Genomic DNA, 20,754 nt, shown 5'->3' on the forward strand with positions numbered 1-20,754 from the left:
TTATCGACTGGTCTAGCATTAAAAATCAGTTTCAAAATAAAAGCATCAAAAATTGTAAAAAGTTGGAATCAGTCTATGAAATAAACGGAAGACAAAAATGTTGAAAAGGAAGAAAGCGCGCGAAAAAAACGTGATCTTAAGACTAGAAGAACTTAGATGTTTCTGTTCTGTTCCTGTTCCTGTTCTGGCTTATCAGGCTTGTGCCTCATGGCTTGTAAGGCGTGTTGTTGAGCCTGTCTGAGCAGCAGCCAAGAAGGTGTTGAGAGGGGAAGCAAAAAAGGAAGAAGAGAGAGCTTCTGGCCTGCGCGCGAGGGTTTTCAAACTGAGAGGCAGGGCCAGAATCGCCCAATCCGTGAGGATTTGAGGCGTTTTACGATTGGAGGTAATTTGCATGTCCCAATGAGCTCTGTCTATGCAAATATCAGGGGTGTAACTTTATTCTGGTCTCTGGTGTGTTTTAATGCTGAATTAACAACAAAAAAGGGTTTTTTAACAAACAAAGTTATCAAAAAGTTTGTAAAACCCTATGTGTGTATTAATCCTGTTGGGGCACATGAAATGCTTCCCAAAGTCCACATAAACACAGAAAAGCATTTCTCCAAGCTTTGACGGTTACACAATGATTATTCATGGATTTTAACCTCAAAGTAGTTGTGGAATCTTCTTCTGCTAGGAATAAAGGTTTGATTACACACATGTAATAATAGGACATTTCTTTTGGAGCTGTGGAGAGATGTTTTACATGTAAGATCCAATGAACAAAAGCCCTGTGATTTAAAACATAAGAAAAGTTACGAAGGGTCACATTTTTCAAACGAAGGACTCATAGTGTCTGTCGGGAATGCTTGGACTCTCCAGGAGGTCAGCCTGCTGGAACCAAGATTCTTTTGAAGTAGACGGCTGAAGTTAACCAGAGTTTCAAATGCAGAATAGTCAGGGTTCTGGCCCAGTTTAATGACTTGCATCCGAGGGGAAGGTAGGAGTTTCAGCCGACTTTATGGCTTCCTTGCTGAAAGAGGGACCCTTTTATCTTGAAAAAGGCATTCCACATGAAAGTTGGCCAAATGGTCAGCACAGGTCATCACAGTTGTTTCCAAGGGTGGAATGCTACAACTGGCTAACTCCAAAATAAAGAGAGTTACAGTAATCCCGCCGGGATGTGATAAAAGCATGGATTACTGTCTCAAAATTTCATTTAGATAAAAATGGTTTCACCTTCACCAGCTGCCTCAGATAAAAGAAGCTAGATTTTACCACTGAGCTATTTAACATTGAGTTGTCATTTTGTCAGTAGTTAAATTAACAACACATTTATCCTGGAATTCAAAGAACTTGAGGATCATTTCCCAGCAGCAGAAGAACTCAGAGCTTCCAGCTTCTGAGCAAACCACCTCTGATTGAAGGGTTGCAGGTTTGGTTCCCGCTCTGCCTGCCCATGTATTGAAGGGTCCTTAACACACTTAATCCACATTAGTTACGGTGTCCTGGTTAGTGTGTCTCCCAACAGCTCTGCTGATACTACTAGTGTTTATGTGAGTAAAAAAGTCTGCTTTTCCCTCAAGGAAGAAAATGCTCCAGAGGTCCACAGCATTTACAGGATCCTGCAGAGAAACATCTTCGTTTGACCCCAATATTCTGACAACAACATTGTCATGTTAAAATGCTTTTGTGGTCAGCATAGCTTGAAGGTTGTCGTATCAAGCATTCTTACATGTCAATCAAATGTAGGTTAGGCACTGAAGTTCGGTTATGATGTAAGCGGTTCTACTGAAACCAAAAGAAGCTGCTGCAAACGCTGCTGCATTTCAGTCACATGTCAGCCATCGTGAACATTTCCGGAGAAAGAGGCGGGTGCAAGGCGCCTACTCAGCCGAGTGTCCTCCGACACTGACACTGTCCTCCAACTGTGGTCAGAGGACAATGGAGATCTCCTCCAGACTGAAGGCTGCTCTTCATCCAGGGTAACCCCCCCCGGTCCGGACCCTCAGAGCCTCTGCAGTATGTGAAGCCAAAGAACCAGTCAAAGTCAAAGTCAACTTTATTGCCGATCCTTCATATGTGCTGACATACAATGAATAGAAATTTTGTTTCCTGCTCTCCCAGAAAAGACAAATTACAACATTAACCAATAAAATATAGAGAAGGTAATTTTCAGATTTTCAATCTACAGCAGGCAATACATTTACCAATGTACAATAGATGGGGGGGTTCAAAGTGATATGTAGTGCAGGTATTATGGTTCATGTGGGTTTTTGAGCGCTGCTCATGTGGGGGGAGGGGCCATGTGGTGGGTACGTGGTTGGAGAGTTTGGAAGGAGTTCAGCATCCTGACAGCCTGATGAATGAAGCTATTGCTGAGTCTGGTGGTGCGGGAGCAGAGGCTCCTGTACCCCCTCCCCGAGGGCAGGAGGCTGAAGTGGTTGTGTGCAGGGTGGTGAACATCCTTGACAATTGTCAGTGCTTTTCGTGTGAGGTTCTTCTCACTGAGAACAGTCTCAGTTCTCTAAGAGAAACTGTATTTATTAGTTTTTCTTGGACTCCAAAAATGACAGCTATCGGCATGCTAATGTACTAAGTATTGCCTTTTTCTTTCTTTCTTTCCTCTCTCATGCACACACCTACCCCCTCCTGATGAGCTAAGATGCACTAATAAGATGCACATGTTGCAACCAGTCTATGATGTAAAATAAACACGATTTCAAATCCTCTGTGGTTAGGCATTGCTTTGCCTTTAAAGGTTAACTTTAATCTAAAATGTTTTCATTTCTCTGGGACAACAATAAATTAACCCACCAGCTATTTTTCATCTATTGTCCACGGACACTTGTTAAAAATGAATGTGAAAAACATAATAGTAAAGATTGTACTAGAGGAGGAGAGGCGTTTTAAAATTCATTCAATGTGAGGAACTCCCCCGACCCTCCTGTTCTCGTTCAGTCTCGCTGTCGCCTTTATCTCAGGATCCTTCTCTCCGCCCCCGCCTGCAGCCGCCTGCTCTCACCGATGATCCAGGCGAGGCGCAAGTGATCTCAAGCACACCTATTAGAACCCCAGTATCACATGTTTGACAGGCGGCGAGCAGTGAGAGAGTGGCGGGTCACCGGTTTTAGGCTCGGAGGTTGTGGGGCTCTGATTTAATGGGAACAAACAGCACGTCAAAAAATGACGACACTCAAAACGTCAATTTTTGACGTTAACCATGTGTCAATGTGTGACTTGGGAATGAAAACGTGTTGATTTTGGAAGATGTAGGCATTATTTTTATTACTGAAGTCCCAAAATTGGCACAGATTAGGAACCCAAACCAAAGAACCGGTTTGGCACCGGAACCGCCTAAAACCCAATCGGTGCCCAACCCTAATTAAATGTCAAACATTCTGACACCTGAACTGTTGAGAGGATCTTATGAAAACCTGCTGGTATTCCCCTGGACAAAACCAGGATGGGACCTTCTGTGTTGGGAAGATGTAAAAAAACTGTGACTGTCTCAGAATAACTCAGTCTTCCTGTTGCAGTAACACATAATTCAGATTACTGTCAGTCTAGTGAAGAATCGCTCAGTTTGCGTCCAGAGGAAGTTCCAGTCTGCAGACAAATGAGAAATGTGATGATTCTGTTCCTCATTTCAGGTCTTTCTATTGACCCAAACCACACAAACAGCAGCTTTCTCAACCTGACAAACGGAGCAGATGAGGGCGACTTGGTGTCATGGTGACTCACTGCTCTTCCTCTTCCTCAGCTGCTGTTTCATTGTGTAAACATGACAGAGCTCCACACTCATTATGTGAAGGCAGAGACAAGAGCTGCACAAACAAGACAAGTGATCTGCTGCACTCATGGATGGAACAAATGGGCTTCTGGAAGAGGCTCTGCTCTCAACTTTATCCGCCTGTTTTAAGAACAAATCATAGCCAAGCATCACAAGTCAGATGACAAAGCTGCAGCCATATAGAGCTGCTGCTCACAGGCTGCTTTCCCTTCATGAGCTCTGCAGTCCAGCAGATCACAAAATGAAACCGTTTCCAACAAAAGATGAGTCTGTCGTTTGGCTGTCTCTCAGCGCTGTAGAAACTGTTGAAAATCCAGGCGAAATGCGATGACAACTGTGTGTTCTGCACCTCCCCCTGAACGTTTGCCAATGTCATCATTTGCACTTGTTTTATTGGCAAGAGGGGAGAATATTGGATTAACCTTTAATGTGGAATTTAGGTGATAAAATCTCAATGGTTTGTTTCTGGCAAACGATAACACTCCATAGATTCCTCTTCTTTCCTAAGTCCTTTAGGGAAAAGTCTGGATACTTCAGCATTTCCTTTTTTTTTTTTTACTTGTCCTGTCCAACAGCTGAGAGCTTCTTGTGTTGGGCAGATTTTACTGTCACAACAGGGATTTATTGAGTATAAACCCCTGTTGTATTTAATGCTAAACTTTATTTATATTGATTATGTTTTATTTATTTATATATATATATATATATATATATATATATATATATATGGGGGAGAGAGAAGAAGATGGCAACAGAGGGAAGCAACATCATAAAACAACCAGGACCAAGTAACAAAGTAGAATGGGCGGGGCCTGTCTACACACACACACATTATAGTTACTTCAGCATTTCCAGACTCTGCTGTTTACACTTTGATTAAATCCAACAGGGACTGTGTTTCAGTCTGTTCAGGGTTTAACGTTTCACATAAAAAAGGCTTATAAACTCATAGGAGTTCATTGAAAAACAACAGTTTTCATTCCTCGTCCAATTATGATAGTTTCCTATAAATATTTATGACACACAAAAGTTGTTCTGTTTTTGATCACAACAACCACACAAACCAAATAATTAGAGTGGTCGACCTCTGATCAGACGATCGCGTGTTCGGCTCCTGCCCCGCCCCCCCAGCCATGTGTTGAAGTGTCTTTGCTCTCGGCACTAAAGGCCACGCTCCTGCTGGCTGTAGGTTGGCGCCAGTGTTCGGAAGTGGAGCCACCATCAGTGTGTGAATGTGGATGCACAGGAAGCTAGAAAAGCTTAATTAAATATATGCTATTCATTATTCTTTTTTGTACAAAAACATTTTCTTTTTCTCATTTTCAGAGCCGGCCTTCGTCATGGTGAACACGTCGGGACGCTTCGCAGGACAGAGAGCCCTGCTGCTGTCACCTCAGCTGAGAGAGAATGACACTCACTGCGTTACCTTCCACTACTACATAGGAGGACGAGACGGCAGCCGTCCCGGACACCTAAACGTCTACATCAAAGAAAATAACAGCCCCATCGGGATGCCTGTCTGGAATGCATCAGGCCCAGCCTCTCGCTCCTGGGAACAAGTGGAGCTGGCCGTCAGCACCTACTGGCCCAACTTCTACCAGGTTAGAAAGCAACGCTTTCAACGTGAAGGGGATGAAGCAGCATTTGTAGGCAGCCAAAAGTCATTAAAACTTTTTAAATAGCTGCTACAAGACAAAAAAAATGATTTGAGAAGAACTAAACAATCACACAATGGCCCATTCATAACACCTACGATTATTGATTTGGTTGCCTTGGTATCCATGGTAATCTGTTCTCTGCTTTCCATCTGAGCCGGGTCTATTTTTCTAATACTAAGAACTCATTTTCACTTTCCAATGCATGACTGCTGGCTGGGGCGAGGCGATTTCACACATGCTGGCCTATTAGTTTCTGTCAGGATTGTTCCAAGAGTCCACCAAAAACGAATTGATTCAGGGACACCCCCCACCCCCCACCCAGCACACACACAAGAGGACAGAGTCCGTTGTGTGTTATTTTATGGTCATATTGTGTTGATCTTCAGCTCTGTGTTAACTTTGTTAACTAAAGAATCAGCTGAGGGGGGAGGGCAAAAGAAACCCCCACCCCCTGACAGGATGGTGAGCACCTTTAAAAAGAACAATGAGAGAAGAGGTGTGGTCTTCCAGTTCTCCGCTTGGTGTTTAGATGAATCCTTCCTTCAGTCACGTCTCTGAATGTTCGTGACGTCGTTTTGCTCCTAAATTACATCAAACCATCAAGTGAACGCGTCATTGATGCAGGTAAGGGAACGTTGCAACATCTCTCTGTGTCTTTACTAAAGATGGCCGACTGGCCTGAAATTCACAGAAACATCTGTTTCTTCTACAAGTGGACTTTCTGCATCACTTAAAACGCAGTCCCTGTCCAGAGTGACACGTTTGATAACTTTGAAAATGTTAAATATCTTAGCAACTATTAGTCAGGAAAGAAAACAGAGCTTGGAATCCCAATCCGTCAACATGACATTAAGTACATGAATCTTAAATTTTACAGCAACCAACAGAAAAGACTGATTGATGGAAATGATTGAATATCCAGTAAGGCTTTAATTCAACATCCAGGTCCTCTGCCTTCGATAATTACCCCATCAGACTGTCCAACTACTACTACTTAATAAAGATATTCATGGATCCACTATCAGAATCAGTACTTACCCAAAGGATGCCCTAAGTACATTGGATCCAGATGTATTTGTCCATTTCTGTCCCGCGGGTCCAGATGGGCGGAGCCAGTTCATTTGTCTGCTGCCGATATGTGGAGCGCTTGGCCTTTTAATTTCCTTTGAATTAGACGGTAATGAGGCCATAATTGGCACCCAAGACATGCACTTTCACACTTTCATATTTCAGCAGACAAAAAAGGAAATTTATAATTAGACATCCTGCCTCCCTGATGACAATGGAGACCGTCTTTCCCTCCACATACCACTGCAGCGCAAGTTCATGCCCGTTAACACACACATGCACACACACCGAGACGCGCACAAACACACACATTCAGACGCGCACGTCCACACAGAGACGCACGCACATACACTATCTTTGGGAGACAGACGTGCACACACAAACACACATACACATATATATCTAAGGGGCACACACACAAACAAGTACTTATACATCAAGGACACACACACAGACACGCACACGAAGAAAACACCCAAACTTGCACACATTTATATCTATGACATACACACAGCAGTTGTTTACTAGCGAAGCGTTTATTTCAGGAGTGGAGGAATGTCGAACATGTTCAGTCTGTAATGAGTCTCTGCACCACACCCGACTTTGGGAAGAGACTGGCATTCTTCTTCCATTTTTATCACTCTGACATTCTGCTGGTACACACCCTCTCCCAGCACAGGACGCTTTGTGCTGCAGCAGACTGTGGTCAATAGCATAGGGTCTAGTGTTTCCGTACGTTCTCATTGTTTCAGTTCCAGAAGATTCTCTTTGCTTTTAGATGATTAGAAATATCGTTGCACAATTTCTTCTTTTTGGTCTCAAGTGTTTTGTGTTATCTTTAGTTTCTGATCATGTATTTGTCAGCATCATTTAGAGTAATCACTAATGTAGTTTGTCAGAACTGACAATGATATTTATGGATACTTTCATGTACTCTTGAAGTCACAACACAAGTCAACAGAATTCACAGCTGCTGCTTCTTCCCTCACAGTCTCCATTTTTTATAGACTGTGTGTTAATTGTCTCAAGTCTTGAACCTAATTTGATACTAGTTTGTCATAACACCTGTCATCTGTGACATAGAGTGGAAATAATGGCCGTGGCCTGCAGCTGTGTCACCAGCTTCAGCCTGGAGGAGAAACGTCGCTGCATTCAGGTGCTTTTTAATGGCGTGCATTCATCACCGAGTTATGAGTCTGTCTTTTTATCCTCAGATTGTATTTGAAGTCGTACCTTCAGGGCAGCGTGGCTTGCTGGCCATCAAAGACATTGTGGTCCAGGGCCACCAGTGCAGTAAGTCCATTTTTCTTTCGACATAAAAGAATATCAGTAAACCTTCTGTGTCCTTTCTGCAACTCCTGTCATTGTTCAAGGCGCCCTGGTCTAACAAAGGCCTTCAAAGAGCAGTATAGTCCAGGTGTAAACCTCCCTGACGGTTTATAGACATGGAGCTGATGTGCTGAAGCATGCTGGGACTTAATGTTGGAGAGAGCTGAGTCTGTCTTTGAACATTTCAGAGCAGCTGCTTTGACTCTTTCTTTAGACAGCAGTCATGTTCTTTCAAGAAGCTTCATACTCAGATCCCCATACTTTGAAAGTCTTAATCAATGCATGCTTGTATCAAGTGATTTATTCTATAACCTGGCAGCCAAACGAGCAGTTCGTTAGCCACTAATGACCACTTCAAAGGCCTTCGGATTCCCTCAAACAATAGGAAGAATAAGACGCGTGTTTCTGAAGAAGAAAGAAAAGGTACATTTCAAAATGTCATTTTTCTATTTTGTAGTGAACACTCCTCACTTCCTGACCATAAAGGGAGTGGAGGTCAATGCTGGACAGACTGCATCTTTTCACTGCACTGTGAATGGACGGAAGAGGGACAACTTCCACCTGTGGCTTCAGGTGAGAGACATTTTAGTCCTCTTTGAACACTGTCCAAAATAGCTTTTGAATGTACTATCATGCGTTCTTTCATCACATTTGTATACATATTTATGATCACTTCTCAGTAATAGTCTTCATGTATTTAAAGTTGAAGTTTGGGTTTACTGGAGCTTACCGGAGGACTGTTGTTCAGCCGTAACCTACAGAGATGCCGTCGTCTCCATGTGAATATTTGAACTGGACTTGGCTCTGAACACAGACGACAGTGCGAACGCTGCCAGCTCTGCAGCGAAGCATGTTGGTGGTGGTCGTGTGTGTGTGTGGGGTGGGGGGGGGGTCTCTGCCAGGTACTCCATCATTTTAACAAACATGTCCTCATTAGCACAGGAGCTTGAAAACAAACATTAAGTGAAGTCCCTTGATGACAGTAATGAAGAAATATTTCTAGTGAACAACTGTCCCCCATCTGCCTGCTGCAGGAGCTGACAGCTGGGGAGGGAGGGGGGCCCTGTGTGTGCTGGTGTGTAATCATGTCTTCCTGAACTCTGCTGGGACTCAAACATTCAGCGCTGCTCTGACCCGCCGTCCTGGAACACAGTGAAGCCACTTTGCTTATTAAAGCTGAATGGGCTGTTTCTGTTCTAACAGGGCATCAGCGGACGGGAGGCTCCCATGAAAGCCACCAAACCCTGGAACAACCGCCGCTTCATTGGCACCTTCGATGTGGAAAACACCACCAAGGGCGACTCTGGCCGTTACCGCTGCATTGTACACTCAGACAAAGGAGTTGGAGTGTCCAATTACGGGGAACTGACCATAAAGCGTGGGTATTTCTCCAAACAAACATAAACCTCTGTATTTTTAGAAAAGGTCCTGGAGTTGTTTTCATGCATAAAGAAAAGTGGAGAAGTGTTTAAAGGAAAATGTCCTCTAAGGTCACACTGGAGAGGCAAGTGTTTTACGTTGATCTGTCCCCCTCAGGATTTAATGCTCTCATGTAAAGGCTGTCCTTGACTAAGAACAATTTCACCTGAACTCTGGCAGTGGCAAAAGCTGCAGGTTTACAGTAACCTCACTGATGTTTCACTCCTACAGTCATTTGATATGAATTTATGGAGTCATCCGAAACTAAATCCTGCAAGGCTTCTCCTTCCTTCAGCCCTATAGACTGGTAATAGCCTTCTATATTTCTTCACCTCAATTTTCTCCCAGTGCTCTCAATTGAATTTATTGCCTCGCTTTATTTTTCCTCATTTTTTGTCTCCAAGCTTTATGTGATTGATAGGTTTAATCCTGCCTGTCTAGATCCAGGACTGTCAGTCATGTGAGGGGGGCAGGCCAGACACTGCACTAAGAAAGCAGCAAATTCCCTGGTGTGAAACTTGTGCATAAATTCTGCTGCACAATCATTGCACTTCAGTACATTTCTGCTAGCAGCAGTGCTTTTGCTGGATATACTTTAATGCAAGACAAACCAGTAAAATGTCATAAATATTTCAGATGTCAGGATTTGAATCTTTGAACTCTTGATAGTGATATTCAAACCTCACACCTAAACGATGTCGTCGTTTCAAGCACAGTCGAGGTCTTACCACAGAAGCCTGAAGGGTTGAACTCCTCTCATGGACCTGGACAGAAAACAAGTGCCAACTCTTCTTAACAATGTGCCTTGGTTGTAAATCCTTAAATATATATTGGAGTAACTATGATTTGCTTTTGGGGCCAAGAAGTGATGGTAGGGTTTTGATGGTGCTGCGTTGTGATGCTGCCCCCCCCTGCCGCTGTTCGTTATCATACTCCACGTTTCCATCCACAGAGAGATGGTGAATGCTTGATTATCTCAGTTAATCCGTTCTGCCTTTAATGCCAGACTTCCATCAGGTTTATGCCCTTCTTTGAAAGTTCATGTTCTTCCAGAGTGCTGGCACTGGCACAGCCTCTTTTCCATTCTCACCATCTGATGAGCCCTCCTGCAGTGCAGCCAGAGGTTTTGAAAGGAGGATAATTACTCTCCTTCCAAGTGCAGCCTGGGTAGAATCACCTGGAGCTCTCACTCAGCTCTAACATCTCGCTTGAGGCTGTGATACCAGCTCCAGGATGTCCAGTTTGCAGTCATGTCAGCACTAATGAGAACAGCCACCAAAAGAATTGGAACGCTGGCCGCTCAGACTCCTACTTCCTCTTGTATCAGTCCAATTAGGAAAGTGCAACATGCAAAGGGGGCATTCTGGATGTTAACTGGACCAGCCACGGACACCTCAGCAGCCAATGAAGTGTAACAGAGAAGGAGAAATACAAAAATGTGCACGTTTGCATTTTGGAGTGATGCGGCGTGGTTCTGATGACCCTCACCTAAAGCAGTTTTGAAGAAACTAACATCAATATTTCTCTCTTTCAGCTTCTGGTTTACAATTCAATTCAATTTTATTTATATAGCCAAATATCACAAACAAAATTTTACAGATGCAGAAAATTTGTCATAAAATATGACCAATAGCTAAGAACGAAACAGACTAAATAAACTGGTGATCCCTGCACTTAGACCCTCCCCCCTTTAAGGAAAAACTCCTAAAAAACTGAGTCAGGAAAAAAGAAGAAACCTTAGGGATTCCCACATGAAGGAGAGATCCTATCCCAGGACGGACAGAAGATTTACCAGGACTATTAAACACTTGATGTCCATCTAGTTTAAAACTGAATCTGTGTTTAAGGACATTTTAGATCTCGAATTGTTCAAGACAAACTTTTCACTGAAACCTCAGAGACAAAAAGCTAGACTTTGTACATAAATTGAATGGCAGTCACTGTTTTTGGTGATTTTGTCATTCATTTGTGTGATTGCATTCTGGCAGCAGGTCCTGTGCAGCCGGCCGTGAGCCGTCTGCTCACCGTCACGACCACAGCTGCTCATTGACCCTCACATACAATCATCGGCCACCATTTCCAGCCAGCTCAGAAGACCTGAGATGTGCAGAGCTTCAAAGTTTGGGTTCAGTTGGATTTTTCCTTCCAAAACTATTGCCTTTTGTGATGGTTAATCTTGTATGCATCTGCTGTGGATGTAGAGCAAAGCATCACGGATCTATAGAAACGGATACATCCATATGGCCGCTGTGCTTCAGAAATGCCTATTACTGACATCAAAAGAGATGCAGACACAGTGCTAGCTTTGCTTCAAATATATTTAGAACAGTGATATGTTTGTCTAGTTCAGTGGTGGAGTTTGCTCTTCATCTCTCATGTGGAGGCCATGACTGAGTGCATTCTCAAATGATGAAATCTGATGATGGCATCCTGATGCTCGCTGAGACCCGACAGGTAGATTGTTTACATGCATTGTTTCTTAAAAGCTGAACAGTTTTTCTTTTTGGCTCTTTTACCCTCACCTTGAGATATTTTTATTTGAAGTTTAAAAAGAGCAAAGATAAACGTTCTGATGTCATTCTGTTAGAGAAAGGATAAACAAACTGGTGCCTGACTAAAATTTTATTCTTTTAACGACATTGCTGATCATAAAAACAATCAGATTGAGCTGAGGCAGGTTTTGGGTCGCCTCGTCCGTTCTGGGTCCAGCTATGTCTCAAATCCCTGATGGATTAGCTGGTTCGCTTTAGGTGATGTTTGTCAGCAACACTGGAAGCTTGGATTACAGGGATTTCAGGTTGTGAGTTAGGAGATCAGAGTAAGGTCACCATCTGCTGAGAAGGACTCGCTTTTCTGTTCACCTGTGTGCGGTTTTGTCCGGGTCCTCTTCCTCATGGAAATGTCAGTAGAAGTTAATGATGGCATTAATGTGTGAACAGAACTTTCTGACTGGATCGCTCAACAACCACTGATGCTGTTTACCTTCTTGACTTCAGTTGGTGAAAGAAAGAGAAGAGTAGGAGTCTGGGAACTTTAATGTCAGGATATTGAAAGTAGAGATGCTGGATATTCTATATAAGGTGAGATATCAAGTCTAATCAGTGGTTGCTGACATCACTCCTCCGGGACCCTCGCTCCTCCTGGGTGTATCCCCTCCTGGGCGGGGGTGGGTGGCCCCTGTGTCAGCTGCATGTATCTATAAAGTAACCCATTATCAATGTAACTTAATAGATTACAAATACTAATGGATAATGGGTTACTCCCTGAACGTCCCTGATTAAATGGTCATTTATCCGACCGCATGTCTGTACGATCCAAGTTTGGTTTCATTGCAATTTAAACAAGTTGCAGCATCAAACTAGTTGATCACAGCTTAGTAATCTCACTGCAAACATACAAGCTTTTATTTTGACAACCCTGGACGGCACAACTAGAGGAGTTGGTCATCAGTCTCTCCCTCATTCTCACTCCAGGAGCAGGAAGAATTCAAACATAACAGGACAAAATCATAAATGCCAACAAATGTTCAACAGTCAGACAACAAAACACATTGATGAAAACCCAAACTTAAATCCAATTCCAGTCAGACAGGAAAAAGAACGGGTAACCCACAATTCCTTGCGCTGCCAGACCAACATCAAGCCAGCGTGCCGGCGACCATCACTACAATATGAATGAATTACAGTTACTGTCAATAGTCAATTAATTTAATTAATTACTTTGATTAAATTAACGAAATGCAATAAAGAAATCCAATTTTTGATGTAATTTTTATTTTGAGGATTCGAAAAAACAACAAAAATGTAACGTGCCCCTTTACGGTGCTTCCACACTGGCCGCGTCGGCTTGCAATCAAGCGCACACTTTCAATGAATAGTCAATATAAACGCACCAAAATTCTTGGCCTCCAAGTCTGGAGCGCACGAGAGCACACTTTGCTACCCAAGTTTTTAAGACAGACATTTAAAAGGACAGAGTTGAAAAAACAAAAGTCTTCAGAAAGACTTGGGGGATTTTCAACGCTTTTACTTTTGCTCCGAGGTTCTCCCTAATGAAGCGCTAATGAACAGTAGAAGAAGATTCTCCTCTCTGCTACTGCGAGCGTGAAAGCATTGCTCCTGTGTGGATACCACCTGCTGAGCGTGCGTTCATAAGCCCGCATAGACCGCGTTTAAGAACGCACGCGTGCGGTGTGCGGCGGGGAGGAGATTCTTCTTCGATTATATTTTTACAGTTCATTAGCGCCTCTCTGCCACCTACAACAGGGAGAACCTCAGAGCAAAAAGTAAAAACTGTGAAAATCCCCCAAATCTTTCTGAAGATTTTTGTTTTCTCATCTCTGTCCTTTTAAATGTCCATCTTGGTGTCATATTAACCCGACCGGACACAAACCGTAATGATTCATTTCTCCTTCGTGATCACGTTTGGCACTTCTGTGCTTTGAAGCAGACTCCGCCCACAAGCAGCTCCCGAATCCGGCTCCTTGATTGGTCACAGCTCTGAGCTGCTGCGACTGTGCATGTAAATCTTGAACCGGATTGAAGATTCAGCGCGCTCAATGCGTGCCGATTTGTACGTGGAGCTCGCGACCCGACTTAAAAACCTGCGTAGCAACGTGCGCTCACGTGCGCTCCAGACAGCCATGAATTCTGGTGTGCGCATGTTTGCATTGACTTTTCATTGAGGGTGTGCGCTTGATTGCGCGCTGACTCATCCGGCGTGGAAGCACCTACACTCATCTCACAACAACTGGAAAACATAAAGGATGTTTATATAATATTATATATATTATATATAATTCCCTCCAGCATTTTTTTTTCATTTTCAAACATTTTTGAAAAACCACCAGGGAGCCACTAGGCAGCGCTTAAAGACCACATGTGGGTCCAGAGCCGCGGGTTGCCGACCCCTGAGCTAGGGAAACTTATCAGTAAATGTAATCACATTACTTATCATTTCTATGCAGATGACATCCAGCTCTATTGCTCATTCACTGAACACATTTGTTACAAGCTATCCTCTCTGTTTGGTTGTCTAGTTAGTATCAAAGTCTGGTTGCTTGACAGTCACCTACTTCTAAACTCTCAAAAGACGGAGACCATGATTTTTGCCCCTGACACTAAAATTCCCTCAATCCAAACATACCTCACTTCCCTGTGCTCCGCTGTTCAGTCTAGTGTTAGGAACCTTGGTGTCTGGTTCGACAAATCAATGTCTCATGATCAACACTTGATCAACACAAGAAAGCTTGTGAAAAATTGCTATTATCATTTAAGGAATGTGGCTAAAATAAAATTAAATATTTTTATCTAAATCTGACCTTGACCGGATAATATATGCTTTTATCACGCTTAGATTACTGTAATTCTCTTTTTACCCTTTTTTATCTGTGAAACACCTCCAAATGGTTCAGAATTCTCCTACAAGACTTTTATCAGGAGCCAATAAACGTACACACATCACCCCTCTCCCTTCATCTTTATGTTGCCTTCCTATTAGTTTTAGAATGGATTTTAAGATTAGCCTTTAGAACTTTGCATGGACAGATCTATCTTTCTGACCTCCTGAAGTTTTGAACCTTTGAACTGTTCCAAAAACTCGATTTAAAACCAGAGGTGATCTTGTCTTTCAGACAGTTGCCCCGAAACTCTGGAACGTTCTCCCATTGTCACTGCATCAGATTGACTCTGTTGAGTGTTTTAAAAGTCAATTGAACACATTTGTTACAAGCTATCCTCTCTGTTTGATTGTCTATTTCTTTTTAGTAAAGGTTTTAGCTGATATTTCAATTTAATTTTACCTTCCCTTCAGTTGCTGTCTGCCATTGTATTTTATCTGTTCCCTGTATTTATGTAATTTGTATTTTTTTTATTTGTCTTATATTTTTGCTTTTGTGAAGCACTTTGTGAGTTACCCTCTGTAAAAAGTGGTATATAAGTAAAGACTTACTTACATCTGCACATCGTCACTGTCAAATCCATCCATCCAAGTTAAACTGTTTGTTTTGTGGTGGAAAGGTAGAGTGGTTAACCTCTGATGAAAGGTTGCAGGTTCTGTTCCTACTTAGCCTGCTCTTATGTGAAAGTGTCCTTGGTCAAGACTCTGAACCCCACATTGCTCCTGGTGTTCCGGTTATCTGTTAGCGTCTCTGGTGTTCTGATTAGAGGTTAGCATCTCTGTTGGTCCATTTAGCGTCTTGTGGGACTTCTCTGCCACCATCAGTGTGAATGTTTGTGCATGAAAAGGAATGTTGAGCATTTTGACCTTTAATAAAGACAGAAAGGTGCTACATTTAGCCTTTGGAATTTACCATACGCCTTCTGTTTTCTCGGTTTAAACTGAGCTTCGATTGTTTACAGGAATAATTTAAAAGAATTGTGCCACTAACAACCCCTCCCCTTTTTTTTCTTATTTTTGTAGAGCCCCCAGTTCCCATTGCACCCCCACAGCTGACTTCCATTGGAGCCACCTATCTTTGGATCCAGTTGAATGCCAATTCCATCAATGGGGATGGCCCAATAATTGACAGGGAGGTGGAGTACCGAACTGTCTCAGGGACCATGTATGACCTGCAGCCCGTAGACAAGACCACCCACAAGATTGGCCACCTGGATCCTGACACTGAATATGAAATCAGTGTTCTGCTGACCAGACCTTTGGAGGGAGGCACCGGAGCTCCTGGACCGCCCCTGAGAGCCAGGACTAAGTGTGCAGGTAGGACCACTCCAAATTACTGACAGAAACAAACGGCATTAGTGTGAGCAAAAATCATGGTGGTACTTTGGTGGGTCTGCTCTGCTGTTGTGACCCTGCCACTGAGCGTACACTGTCACAGGTTGAGATGTGTACTGCGTGTTTATCCATCTGGCTGCGTTTAATTTAATTTGTTTATTTTGCTCATTTCACAGGGACAGTGCAAATTAGAAGAATTAGCTCAAAAGCTATTTTTCATAAAAAAACATAAACAAGCAATAAAAATACATTTGTTAGAAAATCAGTTAAAGTACTAATAACAATGATAAAATACACAGTGGGACATAAAAACGAATATAAAAGACACCAAGGGCGGCGTAGAATGGACAAGGAAAGGCAGCTAATTCATATGATTCAATGTAGACATGTTGTGATATAATCCAGTTTTGAAATGCTTCGTAACCCTCGTGCTCTCTTATGGGGTCCAGATGACCCACTTTTAATGTAAACATGCCTAGAATAGCACAAGGGTTAAGAACGTAAACAGTGTCAGACGTGGCTGGTTGAGCTTCAGTCTACTGATTCTGAAACATTAGTGATATGAAACACACTTTGATCGATCAGCAGCTGTTGTAAAGTGCTATTAAAATAATGTTTTAATAATTCATTTAATCCCAAATAAACTCATATATTCTAACCCAGCAAACTACATTTAAATGTAATCAGCATGTGAGTTACACTGATTCAGACTAAGCAGTTCTGTGGAAAGTCAAACTCAAAGTTTGATAAAAACTTGAAAAAGTTCTGATTATTTGGTAGAAATTGCCCTTCTCACAACATTAACCAGCTAAATTCCCCCGCTGGAGGGGGTGCCATGATGGGATCAGCAGTTTCCCGGGTTAATGCTGTTTGTGTCCAGAAAGATGCTGATCAGAACAAGACATTTTCTTCCAGCTCTGTGACCCTTTTTTCTTCCTGTGAAGGTCACAAACTCATACATTTTTAGTCTGGTTTATGTGGATGAATGAGTAACTGAGCTGCCCTTAGAGTGGGCCCCAGTTTCGGGGGGTCTGCCCCCATACCACCCTGCCAGTCACTGCCGGAGAGATTGATGGCTCTGCCTCCGGAAGTGTGTTTGAGGAAGCAGCTCTTGATCTTGTCTAACCCTCTGCTGGGCAGGGGGTCTCAGTAGAGTTCCTGACTGAACAGTTAAGACTCTGAGGGCCACATGCAGGCAGGACCGGAGTCGTAACATGTGGTTAAACTGCTGGACAGAGGGATAGAGACTCCTCCGGTCTTCAACATCTGATCGGATCAGATCTGTCCGTCACAGAACCCTACACGACCGTGTTTGTGTGTGCTGATGCTAAGTCTGTAATGTTTGGACTAAGGGGGCTTAACATGTGTGGCTGCTTTCATCAATGATGCTTTCACGTCTAAAGGAAAAAAAACCTGATGGGGGAGGTGGGGGGTGGTGTCTTTTTTTTAGCTTTGATCCATTTCTTCATTAATTGATCAAATACATTTATTTTAATTATTTTTTAATGTATTTTTACATAATGTTTACTTTTTAACAGACTACGTACAGATACAAACCAGACCAGCTGTCAAAAGTCAAACACAATTGCTGTTGTTTTGACCAAACACTAGGAAGCACAGACTGTTTAGTTTTTAGTTGCCTTTTTCTGAACACATCAACCTTTTTGAGCCCCCCCCTCACCTTTCATGTCTGTGTTGTGATTATCCTCCGTGCTGCTAGAAGAGGTGCTCTTGGTTCCCAGCAGGAGGCCTGAAATTTCAGCAACATTACACAGAAGCTTCCTCACACAGACGGACCACTTCCAGCCCACATGGGGGGAGCAGATAGGCCAACCTAAAACAGTCACTTTTCTGCTGCTTCTTCATCTGAAGACATTCGCTGCTGCAGAATCTTCCCACTAAAGACTCACATGTGAAGTTTGCTCAGATTGCATGGAAAGCCTTTGCTGTGATTCTCAAAACAACATTTCACTCTGGCTCTGTGGATGGAAACACAGTCTGTCTTGTGCCTCCTCTCCCTCTTTTGGCCTTTGCGGTTCCACATGATGTCCATGTGTGGTCCAAACACCTGCTCAGATCCTGCCTTTGCCAGCTTCACATCTCAACCTATAAGTTCTCTCCATCTGTCCCCTCCTGGTCTCATCTGTCTGTTTTACACTCTGCTGCACACAGTGATATTAAACACAGGGGAACCAGGAATGAGCCAACTCCTGAACCCTTCTGCATGGCGGACAGAGCAGAACGAGTTACATTCATGAAGCAAGCCTCCATTATAACAAGTCTAGTTTTAGAAAACACAGATGTAAAGAAAAGGGCTCTACAACAAAGTACAGAGTTCCTTCACTGTCTCACCGTCCACCTTTTGCAGCCTCATGGTTTGCAGGTTTTTTTCAGTATAGTTTTTCAGTGTTTTGTTATACAGAGCCCTGTGTTCTGATTGGCTGTTGAGCTTGTCGATTAATCTTTTCTGTGAACAGAACATGTTCACGTTGTTACTTTTACCCAAATCTTCAATCCTGATCAGATTTTTGTTTTCATTCTATTATCCTGGATTAATGCTTTTCTATTTTTTCTACGATTGTTGAAACTATAGAGTTAAACAAGAGAGAAAAGCGGAAAATGTTCATGTGTGTCTGAATTAAGTGTAGAAAGTGTGTAAAGAGGAGTTTTCTTGCCTTAAAACATGTAGAGCAGGGGTCACCAACGTGGTGCCAGGGGACCAGGTAGCCCTCAAGGACCACTCAAGGTACCGCAGGTCTCTTCCAAAAATAGCACAACTCGCTTGTGAGCTGCATCTAAAATTAAGTTTTATTCTTTTGCTATTTTGTTTTAGTGACACTTGCATTTACATAGATTTAAAAAATAAAACGTCTTAAAAATATGCTGATGATATATGAACTTTAGATAACATGACCTCTGACCTACCCCAGTTCAAAGATCAATCATTTTGTTAAAAATGCTGCAGATTTGGTCATTAGTTCAAAACATGACTAGATTTGTTTAAAATGTGTAAGTTGATTTTTCTTTAACAATTCATAGTTGATAAACATGGAACAACATACTGAAAATGGGACATTTCCCATTAAATGTTAGAGATCATCTGAAAATATAACAATTACAGAGATTAATAAAGTGCTGAATGTTGATTTCTGTTTTCTAGATTGTTGATAAATATGGTGAGAAATCAGTGTCTTCACATAGAGGAGTATCTTTATCCATTATTAATAATGTAGAACTAAAGGACAACTGAGCAAATGTGTTATTTCAAAATGGTAGCCCTTCGTTTGACTGAGTACCCATGAAGTAGCTCTCAGTTTGAAAAAGGTTGGTGACCCCTGATCTAGAATCCTGTTTTGTCATTTTCAGTCCTGCAAAAAATGAAGGTCCAGCGTAAAGCTGCTGGTGAAGCTGAAGTCAAAGCAAAACTGTTGAAGTCATGTTGGAATTTTTTCTGCCAAATTTAAAATTGTTTTAACCAGGAAAGTGGAATATTTTATCTATTTTTTATTTCACCTGTATTACAGGTATAGGAATAGGATTAGCTTTGATTGTAAAAACAAACAAACAGAAAGGAACAAAAACGTGAGCCTATTCTAAGAATAAAAGAAAATCAATGAGATGTTCAGAAAAGCTCCGTAAGTCATAACACAGTTAGAGACGTCGGTGCACCATATTTGTCTCATTTTTGGCCGGATTACTCAGTGTACATAAACTTTTTATAGAAATGATGTGTACGTTTTATAAGTGGAACCCTGGGCACTGAATGTTTTTATTGTCATCTTCTACTGTAACAGAAATAATGTGGGATTAAAAAAGGCCAAAATCCCTGCTTTCCCAATTCTCCAAATTATCAGAAGAATGAATTAAAGCTTGGCTGGACCAATTCCTGAAGAGGGAAAAGATCTTATGCAACAGACAGAACGTTTCAGAAAAATAGATACATAAATAAACATTACACATCAATGACACTAATGGATGGAAAAGATACCATGAAGAACTGACAAAAAGAACCATCTCATTAGCTTCTTCATAGTTCAAGAAAGCATTTGACACAAATGGTAAAGTTCTCCTTGAAAAACTTAGAGATGAAAGGACTGGCCCTGCAATGGATGGCTAGCTATCCGAAAGATTGAAAATAATCTGTACAAATATTAAATCAATATTATGCAGTTTTACTTCTGGTGTACCACAAGGATCAGCACTTGACCATAAATCATTTATCTATATAAATGATATAAACTCAAAATCTAAAATATTAGATTGCATTTTACCTGTAGATGACACAACCTTTTATTATACAAGAGACAATATTGAACATGATAGAGACGGAGCAGACTGAGCTGGAAAAGATTCAATTGAGGTTCAGCGGAAATAAACTACTGTTAAATGGTGACAAATCATTGTTTGTGTTATTTAGTAATAGAAATACAAACGATGGCTACATTAAACACCTATAATATTAATCAAAAGAACAAAAGAAGTCAAATCTTTAAGAGTTATCATAGATGAAAAATTAATGTGGAAATTAGAAATCAATAATGTCAAAACCAAAATGGCAAAAACAACTGCAGCATTACATCCTTTTTGATCATTTTCAAAACTGTCATAATGTTCCCCAAGCTCTCCTAAAGTTCTCTGAATTCCCCCATTGTTTTTTCAAACTGCCCTATCCTAGTTCAAACTGCCCTATCCTAGTTCAAACTGCCCTATCCTAGTTGAAACTGCCCTATCCTAGTTCAAACTGCCCTATCCTAGTTCAAACTGCCCTATCCTAGTTCA

At 41.9% G+C, this 20,754-nt stretch overlaps 1 protein-coding gene across 2 annotated transcripts in view; it reads left to right on the plus strand.

Annotated features, from left to right (window-relative positions):
• ptprma (protein tyrosine phosphatase receptor type Ma) overlaps positions 1 to 20,754 on the plus strand; it is a 126,402-nt gene that overhangs the window by 42,115 nt on the left and 63,533 nt on the right. For both annotated transcript variants that reach the window (XM_024265102.2, XM_036216341.1), the window contains exons 3-7: positions 5,096 to 5,370; positions 7,710 to 7,788; positions 8,282 to 8,397; positions 9,028 to 9,202; positions 15,664 to 15,957. In XM_024265102.2, the coding sequence (XP_024120870.2) occupies positions 5,096 to 5,370; positions 7,710 to 7,788; positions 8,282 to 8,397; positions 9,028 to 9,202; positions 15,664 to 15,957 (939 nt within the window). The remainder of the gene's footprint in view (positions 1 to 5,095; positions 5,371 to 7,709; positions 7,789 to 8,281; positions 8,398 to 9,027; positions 9,203 to 15,663; positions 15,958 to 20,754) is intronic.

This window comes from Oryzias melastigma, linkage group LG17, assembly GCF_002922805.2.
Source record: "Oryzias melastigma strain HK-1 linkage group LG17, ASM292280v2, whole genome shotgun sequence".
Taxonomy (NCBI): Eukaryota; Metazoa; Chordata; class Actinopteri; order Beloniformes; family Adrianichthyidae; genus Oryzias; species Oryzias melastigma.